General features: G+C 45.9%; 1 protein-coding gene across 4 annotated transcripts in view; it reads right to left on the reverse strand.

Moving 5' to 3' along the window:
- Positions 1-470: 470 nt before the first annotated feature.
- Ildr2 (immunoglobulin like domain containing receptor 2) overlaps positions 471-12,166 on the reverse strand; it is a 65,453-nt gene continuing 53,757 nt past the window's right edge. For all 4 annotated transcript variants that reach the window (XM_027417114.2, XM_035445967.1, XM_027417113.2 and 1 more), the window contains 3 exons: positions 9,668-9,881; positions 7,915-8,596; positions 471-6,616 (listed from right to left, as the gene is read on the reverse strand). In XM_027417114.2, the coding sequence (XP_027272915.1) occupies positions 6,581-6,616; positions 7,915-8,596; positions 9,668-9,881 (932 nt within the window). In that variant the 3' untranslated portion in view covers positions 471-6,580. The remainder of the gene's footprint in view (positions 6,617-7,914; positions 8,597-9,667; positions 9,882-12,166) is intronic.

Below are 12,166 nucleotides of genomic sequence, written 5' to 3' on the forward strand. Positions count from 1 at the left end.
TACCCCTGTTTATGCTCACAAAAGGTTTTAATTGCCTTCCCTTAATTATGGTGCTGTGGAATTTCTCAAATCTCATTAGAAACGAAAAATGTCCTCCCACGAACGGCTTCCCTCCCCCCTTCCCCAAATATAAGTTCTACCAGGCAAATGCTCTCTTGAAAATGAGTTAGATATCATCATTGTCCAACCACCAAGCCTACCTTGTGCCCTGAATACTACAGCTGTGAGTGCCAACAGAATTTACCTGGCCCGTAGCTCACTGAAATCTATTAGGACCCACAGTGGCTGGCTGTGTCTGCCTCTACAGCATAGTACTTAGCCCATTCTCTGGAGAGTGTGTACTGTGTTATTATTAGGTTACCAGCACTAAGCACTTGACTTCAAAATTCCATTTCCACACATTGTGCCTTGTACGCTTCTTTATCCTGGAGAGAACATTTACTGTGAGATCACAACAAACCATAATTATGTTAAGTATAACAAAAGTTGATGAAAATGCTTTATTTACTTTAAAACATTACAACTGAATACACTTCGTATGTCTGACACAGGAAAAAATCATGGGCAACAGTGACACAAACACTTCACTTTTCATGTCACAGACGAGGCACAGAAACAACTGGGGAGGTGACTCTCATGAAGTAGGCGTCTTCTCTTCATCTCACTGTCTTAATGTCACATTCTTCATTTCCACAAGGAAATGTCTCACGGAGTAGTGCCTAACACCTTTGTTAATATATGTGGCAGGAGAGAAGCTATGGGCATCTTTCTTAGCCTTCTAGATAAAAGGGATAGGACCACATTTCCCCCTGTCCAGTCAGCCCCATCAAAAATTCTAACAAGACTTTCTAGCTCAACTGCTACAACTTTCTCCTTACCTTCCTTGTCTCCCTCTAGATCTGGATCCTCAATTCCACCTTTTAAAAAAATCTAAAAATATAGTGAAGATGATGGCTCCTGCCCACAATCCTGGAATTCTGAGCCTGGATGAACTTGTAGCTTGGCTTAGGAATTCATCTTTGAGAAGAATCCAGAAAGTTTCGACACATTCTTCAAACCTTCCCCCATCACAGCATGGTGCTCAGCATCAAACTCTCCCAGCAAAGACACCCCCCTCTCAGGGCAGACTTCTAGGAACAGCATGCCGACAGATGAAGCGGCAAATTCCTGTCTTCGTGGCTTCTCCTCACCACTGAGTCCAGGACTCTCCTCACTACATATCTGGTTGTGACGGGAATAAGCCGGAGTCTTGGCCTGTGAGTGCTGCACGGGTTGGAAAGAACCCTAGACAGTCAGAAGGCCATCTAAAGACTCTAAAAGCCTTCAGGCAATAGGCGAGTCACTTGGCATATCCAGCCTGAGCTCCGCATTCTGAACGATGGGAGAACACCTGCCCTGCCTCTATCACAGGGCTTGCTGGGAAGCACAGCTGAATGCTTGTGGAAGTGGCGTGTAAACAGCCGTGTATCACAGAAGTAATGCACATGGCATTAAAAACTGACCGTATCACCCCGAAATGCTAACCGAAGCTGCTTGAAGCAACTCAACTTCTCCCTACTCAGCTTTGATGCCACTGGGGCCTTTGCTTCCATCATCATCCTACGTGACCAGAAGGTAGGGTCCTGGCAGGGAAAATCAGGCACTATTTTGCTTCTAGGACCTTAGAGCTTCCACCTTCTTCGCATCACTTCCAAACTCTCATAAGATTCTGGCAGCAATTAAACCTGATTTTGGAAGGGGTAATGTTGTGTGTTTTATTATTTTTCTCCACCCCACCTTTGATCGTAACATGAAAATTACATTATTAGAGAGGCTGTTAGTTTATATCCTTTAAAAATGATTTACATTTGCCATTTTCCCTGATGGTTCCTTTCTTTCTATTCATGATCTAAGTTTTATTCAGGATGGCACCAAGGGAATAAGAAAATTGCCTGTAATTCCTGTTGTCTGATCTGAGCCTGTCACAACAGATCACTATTCTGGGAGTTGGAACATATCAAGCAGACTCCTGGGGAGGACTTCCAACTCTCTCCCTTAGAATGTTTCCTTTCAGCTGGACTGTGAGTCTCCAGTGTTATGGCCAGGCTGCTGGGTGCCTCATCAGTGTCAGTCCCAAGGGAGTCAGAGAGACTTCACCTTGATATTTGAATAAAATAATCCACAGCCCAAACAATACTTGCAGCCATCAGTTAGAGGTGCACCAGAGGTACAATTCAGGGTAACACTACCCAAAGTTATCTATGAAGTGTACATATTCAGAGTATAAATCTTTACTCCAAATCCACCCCTCCATTCTCCAAGGCACAGCTCAACATTTTTTGACAGTGGCAGTCAAGTCATCCTTGTGTTTTTCACTTATTATTGTTTGGTTCTTTAAGACAGAGTATCATGTAGCCCAGGCTAGCCTTGAACTCACTACATAACCAAGGATGACCTTGAACTTCTAACCTTCTGCCTCTACTTCCCAAATTTTGGGATTACAGGCATGTGTAGGGTGTTGGTATTGAATCAGGGCTTTGTGCATACTAAGCAAGTACTACCAACCAAGTCACATTCCCAACTCTCCAGGCAAATAATTATTTTAGCAAGGATTTTCAAATGCTTTACTTCTTTTCCAAGTGTGTGTTTTGACTGCATGTGTCTGTGCACCACATGTGTGCAGTACCTTCAGAGACCAGAAGAGGGTATCAGAACCCCTAGAACTGGAGCTGGGAGGCACCAGGTGCTGGGAAATGAAACGTGGGTCCTCTGGAAGAATAGCCAGTACTCTTAACCACAGAGCCATCTCCTCAGCCCCCTCTCTTAATTTTTAAGAATGTATTTATTTTTATGTTGTAAGTATTTTGCCTACATGTAAGTGCACCATGTGATTAAAGTGCTCCCAGATGCTCCAAGAGATCATTGGGTCCCCTGGAATTGATTTGGGGTTACAGACAGTTGTGAGCCATCATGAAGGTGCTGGGAACCAAACTCAAGTTGTCTGCTAACTCAAGTAATTCTTATGGCCAGACAATTTTGAGAAACACAGATCCAACAGGAAAAGCCTAAAGACTGGGACTCTAAAAGGTCGGACAGGTTTGTGACTTCATTTACCGGAGTGATGGTTTATCCGTCTATTTAAAAAGGGGTGGGAAGGTGGATGAACTAAAGCAGCATTGGTTACTGCATTCCTCCTGAAAGCTGCTTAAGATCTAACCAGATTTCTATATTTAGTGCCAGCCCCTGCTCACCCTGGTATGCCCAGCCCCACACCAAGTGCAAAGTGGGGGTTCCTAAGAAGTGAGATGAGAAACTGGACCCCAAGCTGTGGATAGATAGGAGGGCCCAGAGGACCGGATGCTGAGCTTCCCCTGGGCTTGCTTGCATCAGTCTCCTAATGAGTCTATACACAGCCTAGGGAAGAACTCTGAGCACAGCAGGATACCTCCCACCACCTGCTTCCACACTCCCTCCTCTGGCCTGTCCCTGACTCAGCTGTGACTCACAGGCAAAGACAGGAGCCCCAGCACCAGCCCTCCAGGCCCCTTGTCACTCATCCCTCTCCATTCTTTTCCACCTCTTCTCAGCTCAGATTTTTTCCAGCCTGACTTTGCAGATCACTGAGCGTGTCCTTAAAAAAACGGGATGGATAGACAAACACAACACTTAAATATCAAAATATTCCCATTTAAGTGTTAAAAAAATTTAAATCTCTGGGTTTATTATAATTTTTCCATAGCACTATTTCCTATCATATGCATAAAATATCCTTATCCTTTCTTGGGCATGTCTTAGCTTCCTTATTAAATTGGGACTTGAGTGGATGGAGATCACATCTTATACCAGACTTGTTTGATGCCCTAGAAAGACAGAAAAGGAACTAGTATGTATAGGCACTTCCTATGCAGGACACACTATTTGGAGAAAAAAACAAAGGGATGTATAAAGAAAAGTCAAGGGCACAGAGGACAGCCAGCTTCGCTTCTCCATTCAGCATTATCTCCTATCCACATACCCAGAAACAACTGCTTTCTCTCTCTACAGAAGGCCTGGAAGCCCAAATGATTCATGCAGACCCACGAAGAGCAATCTGTGCCCCCTCCCCATTCATTTCAAAAGCCTGCTATCATCTTTACATTGATTTTTTTAAAATTGTCGGCCTATAGTCTTGTTGCCTTTGGAACTTTATGTTTCCAATTTTAACAGTATTTTCCTATTGCTCCCCTCAGTCTTCACCAAGCTCATACATGCCCCTGGCTTTACAAAGCAATATATTTGGTCTCTGTAGCCTGTGCTATGGGGCTCTTTGGTGGTAAGAAGCCTGACACAGTGCTCAGTATAACAATAGCTACCACAGCTATCCAATATTCTTCAAGAGTGCCTGAGCAAGTTGAAATCAAAAGCTGGTGATTAAGAAATGATGTTTTGTTGTCATATTGATTTAGAGCCCAAACAGACAGACCAGACCTAAGCTTTCTGAGGCCAGGGACACTAGCAATTCTAAAACTCAGCACCAGAGTTATGGCTTTGTCTTCCAGTCCTTGGAAGTGCCAGCACTGGGCTAAAGTATCTTCCTGTTCCATCTAAGGGCAGGCCAAAGCAACTGTGACATCCTTTAGCAGGACAGTTCTTCTCCAGGCAATGATATTAGCTTATCCCTCCAACCTTTGCCCGGCAGCTTCTTACATCACACACATGGGACATTTTTTGGAAATGTCATGAAGAACAATGAATGCTAGCAGAACAGACTCTGGAATTCCCATCAGGTGGAAATTCTGACCAACCTTCTTCAGAGGCTATACATAGATCAGTAAGTAGAGAATAGATTACCGCTGGATTATAGAATGACAAGCATCATCTTCGTTCAGTCATTTCACCCAATTGTGTCTTGCTACAATAATACAGACTGCAAAGTCTGTCAAAGAAAGTGAAGGCTGCTTGACACCTAAGGTTGGGTGAGTAACTGATTCAGGGTCAAACATTCTGATGAGGTGGGGAGAGGGAGAGAGAGGGAGAGGTTTATCCTTGGTGATAAATAGACACACAGGAGTACCAAACTTCTCTCAAGTGGGAACCCCCAGTTTGGGCTCGGCTCAGCTAGGCAGTTCTTTTGTTGGTTGTGGCTAGATGCTCTTCTGTGTCTGCTGAGTTGGTAAAACCATCACATACAGTGACAGTAGTGACCAGGCTCTTCTCTTGCCATGTAGGATAGATACGGGTACATTTGATAGAGTCTGTGAGCAGCAAGAAAGGACAAAGTCCATGCACAGGAACTTGAAAAGGGAAGAACTTTCGGCCACTTTGGCAGTATACACACATGGCAAAGTCCAGAACCTTCTCAATTTGGGATTTAGGCAAAACCAATTATTTTTGCAAGGGTAGGAAGAGAAAGTGCTTCTTGCCAAAAAAATCAGTGTCTTTCTTGTCTCCAAAGCCTCCACGGTGTCAGACCAGTGAGGCCAAGAGAAGGGGACACCACATCCCTGGTGCCCTGCAGTGGCGTAACCAGGATGGCAGAAATAATCCTTAAATGAGGTACAAATCCAATAAAAAAAAAAAAACCTGAGTGTTTGTGGGGAAAACAACCCACACTCAAGATATAATGGGACTATATATTATTTTCTTCTCAAATTCTTTCCCATTTTTCATCTTGCAACACTGTTGTCTCCTCTTCTCCTTTTTCATGTGTGTGTTTTAAACAACTGTCAAAGGCACCTGATGACAAGCTACTCACACTGCACAGTGGAGTGGAACACCCCAGATGCACCTGCCCCCAAAAAGTTCAGAAGAAGAGAGGAAAAGGGGAGAGAGAGAGAGAGAGAGAGAGAGAGAGAGAGAGAGAGAGAGAGAGACCTTAGGAGTTCAAGGCTTGGATGTTACTGTGTACAACAGAAAGATGAAAAGCAGCCTATGTCTTCCGAATGGAAAAAGAGAGACCACTTAGCGTTTCAAAATGCTAGTCTCTGTTTGTCCCAGCCACTTAAGAATTTTGAGTCAGAGCAGCAAATTGAAGTCATTTCAGTGATTGCCCAGGAGGTCACTACCACTAAGCTCACCAAAGGCCTTCTGATTTTAACATAACAAGACTCATTGACCAATGGCTGGAAGTGATGGGGATAAAAGGTGCATTTTACCTTGAAGTTATCTCTTTTGTGAGCAGAAGGTCTTCTAATGGTGGTAATAAATTCTTCTGCCTCTAAGCACAGAACAGCACTTGTAGAAAAACAGACTGCAAGCTTAGGTAATTTCTAGAGGTCAGGGGTCCAAAGCTACCTGTTTCAAAATTGGACAGAGTCTTGATTCTGCTAAGGAAATGGCGGGGGGGGGGGGGAGGATAAACCCTGTGAGTTATTATGTGGTATGTTCTCAAACATCATTGTTTACTTGGTGAGTTTCTCGTTTCTCGAGCTAGATGGGCACTAGGATTTGGAATCAGCCTCCTTAAAGGGTGCCTCCTATCCCTTGCCAAAGCAGAAATCAGCAAATCTTCCAAGTTGGTTGCTGGCCAGAGAAGGTCCTAGGCTTGCTGGCTCTCAGATCTGTGTCTCGTCCCAAAGTCTGCATCTGATTTCTAGTGATCCAGAGATGTGTCTTGAAACAATCAGACCACAAGGGACATCCTGGTGGGAAAGTCATTCTAGGAAAAGCAGAAAGAGCCCCACATTAAAACACCCATAGAGCAACAGACACAATGGATCGCTAACTGGGAGAGTTGGGAACCTGCTCAAATCCAGGCGCACCTTGACTCAGGATTTTGTTAGATGTGTGAGATTGATTATTCCAAAGCCCAGAAAAAGCTAAAGCCAATAACCTCAGATGGAACTTGGTCTCATGACCAATAAATAACTTTCCATTGTCTGAAGAATAATGACAGTTAGAACTCTGCAATACTAAGTGTGGGTGGTGTACCATTAACCTGAAGTCACCTAGGAAGTTTCTTCCTTGCTCATGGTTCCTTGGTTATGGCATCTCTCTAGATCAAGAACAACAAAAGACACTTAGTTGCTTGGCGGTTAATAATAATGCCAAACACCTTTTACTTGTGCATTTTCCTTCTCTCCATATTGCATACTCAAAAAAGACCCCGAGCTGAAGATGCAGCTCAGTGGTAGAGTGCTTGTTTAGAGCGGGCAAGGCCCTGGGTTTGAGCTCCACTGAAAAGGAAGGACGGAAGGTAGGTGGGCAGGCAAGGCAGCCCAGCAGGCAGGTTACCGGATGAACAGAAATTCTTGGACATGGAGAGTGATATCCAAAGCACTGTGTGTGTGTGTGTGTGTGTGTGTGTGTGTGTATGGATTTGTGTGTCTGTGTGTCTATGTGTGTCGGGGGTGGGAGGTAGGGGAGGTGGGGAGATGGGAGGTAGGGGGTGGGACTGGGTGGGGATCAGAAGTACTTTGGTGCCCCGCTGTGGACACGTGACTGTTCCCCAATGTTTCTGAACTCCACAGCTCACTTTCAGGGGCTGAAGGAAGTGCAGGCTACTCTTGCGTTCACAGAAGATGCTGTAAGGTCTATCTATGTAAGTCCATTTACAGAGAACCGAGTGGAGGAAAGGGCTTCCTTCTGACATGCGAGGCACTTAGGGTACCCAAATACTCAATCAAAAGTCAGGAGGAAGCTGCTAAGGTGTGCGCTTTGCGAGAGAAGAATGCCCGCATAAGCATTCATAGAATATTTTGCATGAGACCACAAAAACCCAGGTAAAAGCCAGCGGGGATGATTTTGAAGGTCTTTCCTACAATAACCTACTCATTATCTACTTTAAAAAACAATAAGTTTTGTTGCTGCTGTTGTCTCTTGAGGGTCCCACCCTTACTTCCTCCACCTGACCCTGGATAGAGTGAAGTTGATGACTTGCTGCCTCTTCTGGGTATCTCCCTCCCTGTACCCCCACAACCCCCACCCAGCTCCGAAGGATTCGGGGTGCATCCTCACGGTTTTCTTGGCGGGCTCCTTTTTCCTTCTCTTTTCCGAGTTGCTGTGGAAGGGCAGGTCGCGGCCGCGGTAGGACGGCCCCCGGCTCAGCTCCAGCTCGCTGTAGGGTGGCAGCGCATCATCGTCTGCCGCGTCGTCCTCGTCGTCTTCGCCCTCGCTGGCCCCGGGCTTGTAAGTGGCCGGCGGCGACCAGGCGTAGTAGGAGGCGCTGCGCGGGCCAAGCTGAGGCCCCAGCTTGGACGGTGTCTCCAGGCTGCCACCGCGGCTGGTGCTCTCGGCTCGCCCCTGGCGCTCCAGCACGCTGCTCAGGTACGAGTGGTCGTACTTGGGCGCGGTGCCCGGGGTCCGGCTCACCAGGCGCGGTAGCGGAGCATCCTCGGGTGGCCGGCGACGCGCGGGACTGTAAGCCCAGCCGCGTTCCCCGTCTCCCGGCGGCGGCTCGCGACTGCGCCCGCGCCCGTAGTACTCGTCCAGCGAGCCGTCCTGGTAGAAAGTGCCTTGGGCCCGCGACTCCGAGCGCTCGAAGCGACTCCCCGACCGAGCCTCGTGGCTGTTGGCATTGGCGCGTCGGGATCGCTGGCCGTAGGAGTCTGCGAAGGCCGCCAGCTCGTCCATCGACACCGCAGGCACGCCGGTAGCAAAGTTCTTCCGTGACAGCATCTCGGATTTGGAGCGCGGCTGGCTGCAGGCAGATGGTCACTGGTTACTGCGTCTGCAGGGAAACCTTGCAGGACACCCCAAGAGTTCCAGAGGCCCAGCCTCTGCCCTCCACCCAGAAGGATGAGTGACTTGGGCACCTTTCACACCACAGGTCCAGCAAGTGCAACCCTAGCTCTTTCAGGAGTTTGCGTGAAAGATCAGAATGGGGTTTTGTATCAGAAAATAGCTTGTGATCTATGTACTGCTAAAACAGATCACGATGAGACCCTTGGTTGACAGTCACACACTTCACCCACCCACAGCAAATAGCAACACACAGCTCTGGATCCAGGAGACTGGAATATCTGATGACATGGAGAGGACTGTTCCTCCCTCAAAGCCAAAGACCAAGTTACCTATTAAGTCAGGAGATCAGAGACCTCTGCAGTGGATAAAAGAAAGGTGGGGGGTGGGGTGGGAGCCTGCTATCCTTCAAGGGCAAATGATGGGTGCAGGTGTCAGTCGGGGAGGGAGGCATCACACAAATTGTTAAACGTTGATTGGGCTTATCACCCTGGGTAAATTCCTTAGTGCCTGGAACTTTCTGTTGCCTTGCCTTAAAATAGGGACATTAACAGAAGCTGCCTTTTAGAAGTATACAGACTAGCCGGGCGTTGGTGGCGCACGCCTTTAATCCCAGCACTCGGGAGGCAGAGGCAGGCAGATCTCTGTGAGTTCGAGGCCAGCCTGGTCTCCAGCGCGAGTGCCAGGACAGGCTCCAAAGCTACACAGAGAAACCCTGTCTTGAAAAACAAAACAAAACAAATCTTTAAGTATACAGATTAATTACAAGGATGTTAATACATGCATGACCATGGAAACAATGAGTGGGAATCTTTCAAGGTTATAGGATAAGACATATGAAGAAAGCAATATCTGAATTTATAAAGGGGGCTAAGACACACAGTTTAAAGAGTGTTAAATGATTACTTCTCACACACATCACAAGAGTGTAATATATGTAAAAAAGAGATATTCCGTATCCCATAGAAAGAGATGTGAAGAATAACCTAGAATAGACACTTGGTGGCCCCTGCCCACAGCCGGCCATCACCTGTGCCTGAAGCTCTCTCGGTCCTCTTTGTTATACTCCAGGGCTGGCCCCCGGTTGGTCCCACTGTTGCCTCCCATGACACCTGACCAATAGTCAGGATTGCTCTCCAAGTCCCCAGACATTGGGAACTGCTTGTTCCTCATCTGGTGGTAAGACTGACGGAAATTGTTGTCATCGTCATGCAGGGAGCTGAGTTCTGAGATGGTGTTGTTATCTGCAGGGACAGAAGCAGGCATCACAGAGTTTTCTACATGTTAGGAAGGGGATGCTGTTAAGGGCTGAGATTGCATACTCCAGTAACTCCTGCCTGGGGGCTTGGTCCTGACCAGTGTGTGCTGCAGATCTGCGGGGGTGGTATTTGTGTTCCTAGCTCAGCAGGAATTGGCCCCAGCTCAACCCCAACTTGCTTACAGAGAGGGAGGCTTCCTACATGCTGCTCTTGGAACAGGAGGACAATTGTCTTTGTTCCACCTAAGGCAGGCTTCCCAGAACTCAGGCTGTCTGCAGCTGGACTCCTACTACATCATCCTTGTTCAAATGTTTTTCTCTGCCCCGTATAATTTCTGTGATGAACTTTAACTATCCCAGCCATGTTGGGCCAAAAGAGACAAAGAGGGAGAAAAAGCCATCTATCATAGCATCTTCCCTACAGCTGACCCAGTCCCAAGAAAGGGGCTTTAGTATCACCGCCATACTTTAGAAGAAGCCCCTTCTCTCCTTCTGCCATTCCATTTCCCAAAGAGTACAAAGTCAAGGTCAGGAGTACGTATGGTTTCAGTATGCTTACCTTTTAGACCATGATCATGTAGGAACCTATAGTATCCTGCCCAAGTAGTACCAGATCTACTTCTAAGGTCTGTTCCCCTCCCTTCCAGGCTAGAAGTTTGGAGATAAGGAGGATGGACTTCCCCATTAAGACCACTGGGCTGTAGCTTGAACTCTTGCCCCAGCCTAAAAATGTAAGAAAGGTACCTAGTCACTCACAGCTTTCTTGTTTCCTAAGCAGCTTGGTGCAGAAGCATTTATGGACTAGGACCAGAATTTTTTGACCTAGGCTGGAAAAAAAACCCAGTAAATTTGATTATTTATAAAACTTAGAAATATATTGAATTTCACTTTATCTAAAAAACAAATCTAGTGAACCTATTTGCAAAGTAACTGGATCCAATTGTTCTCTAAATCTTTTCACTTAGACTTCAAAAATATTATTAAAAACAACATTTACTAGTTTAAAGTTCTTGCTGCCGAGTGAAAGGTAAGCCAAGATTAGATCTGGGAATGCAGCAATGTGTATCTCAGGTTCCCTCTGCTTTCCCTGCATCCCCAGAGGTACTGGGAGGAGCAGAGGAATCTTGTACAATAGCAGGACCTCCTGGTCTTGTTTTACCAAGAACACACAGGAATAGCAATTTACTCATGGGATCATTTGGTTTTGAATTATGATAAAATTTAAACTTGTCTACCTCTCAAAGAAACAGACTATGTCTGTGTGTGTGTGTGTGTGTGTGTGTGTGTGTGTGTGTGTGTGTGTGTGGTGCTTGCCTATGTGTGTGCATATGGAAGCCAGAGGACCTTTTATTTTCACCTTATTCTCACACCAAATCTGGAGCTAGGCTGGTGTCCACCAAGCCCCAATGATCCCCTTGCCTCTGCCCCCTTAAAGAGCTGGAATTCCTGGAAACTGCAACCATGTCCAGCTTTTGACATAGATATCTGGATCCAAACTGAGGTCCTCATGCCTGCACAGCAAGCAGTCTAACCCTCTTGAGCATCTCTCCAGCCATTATACCTATTTTAAAAGTAAACAGCTCATAGACTGCTGATGAAAATCTAGAACATTCCCAAACAATTCCATGAACTCCAATTCCCTCATGAGCATACAAAAAAAAAAAAAAAAAAAAAAAAAAAAAAAAAAGCTTTAAAACACACTTGATCAAACCACTGCAAAACAGTGTTGTTGGCTCAGAACTTTCTGTAAATTTCAGGTAATACTTGACACTTTCATTTCCCCAGATTGTAAGTGCTGTCACAACCCACCCCTAGTAACAAGCTGCCCAGGTTATATGCTACACTAAAATTTCTGCCAAGGTGAGCACAAACATCAGTGTGCCCTTTGATAGGCATCTAATAATGCCAGTTTAGGACAGGGGCACACATTTTCTGTAAAGGACCAAGCAGGGAATTTTAGGCTTTGTGAGCCATACTGGTTATAACCATTCAGTTCCACTATTCAACAAGAAGTTATAGAAGATGCATAAGTGAATTAGCCTGGCTGCATTCCAATAAAACTTTTAAAAAAGAGAAATTGAAATGACTGTGCCCAGGACATACTGTTTGCAGACTCCTGCTCTAGACATTCCAAGAATGTAAACATCCAGGAGTAACTACCACTTACAAGGGTAACACAAAGGAGAATCACAGTGGCTAAAAGATTTATGAACCTGGACCTCAAACCCCCAATTTTTACGGAATCTGTGAAACCAAGATACCTACTTTATA

The sequence above is a fragment of the Cricetulus griseus genome, chromosome 5, assembly GCF_003668045.3.
Source record: "Cricetulus griseus strain 17A/GY chromosome 5, alternate assembly CriGri-PICRH-1.0, whole genome shotgun sequence".
NCBI lineage: Eukaryota > Metazoa > Chordata > Mammalia > Rodentia > Cricetidae > Cricetulus > Cricetulus griseus.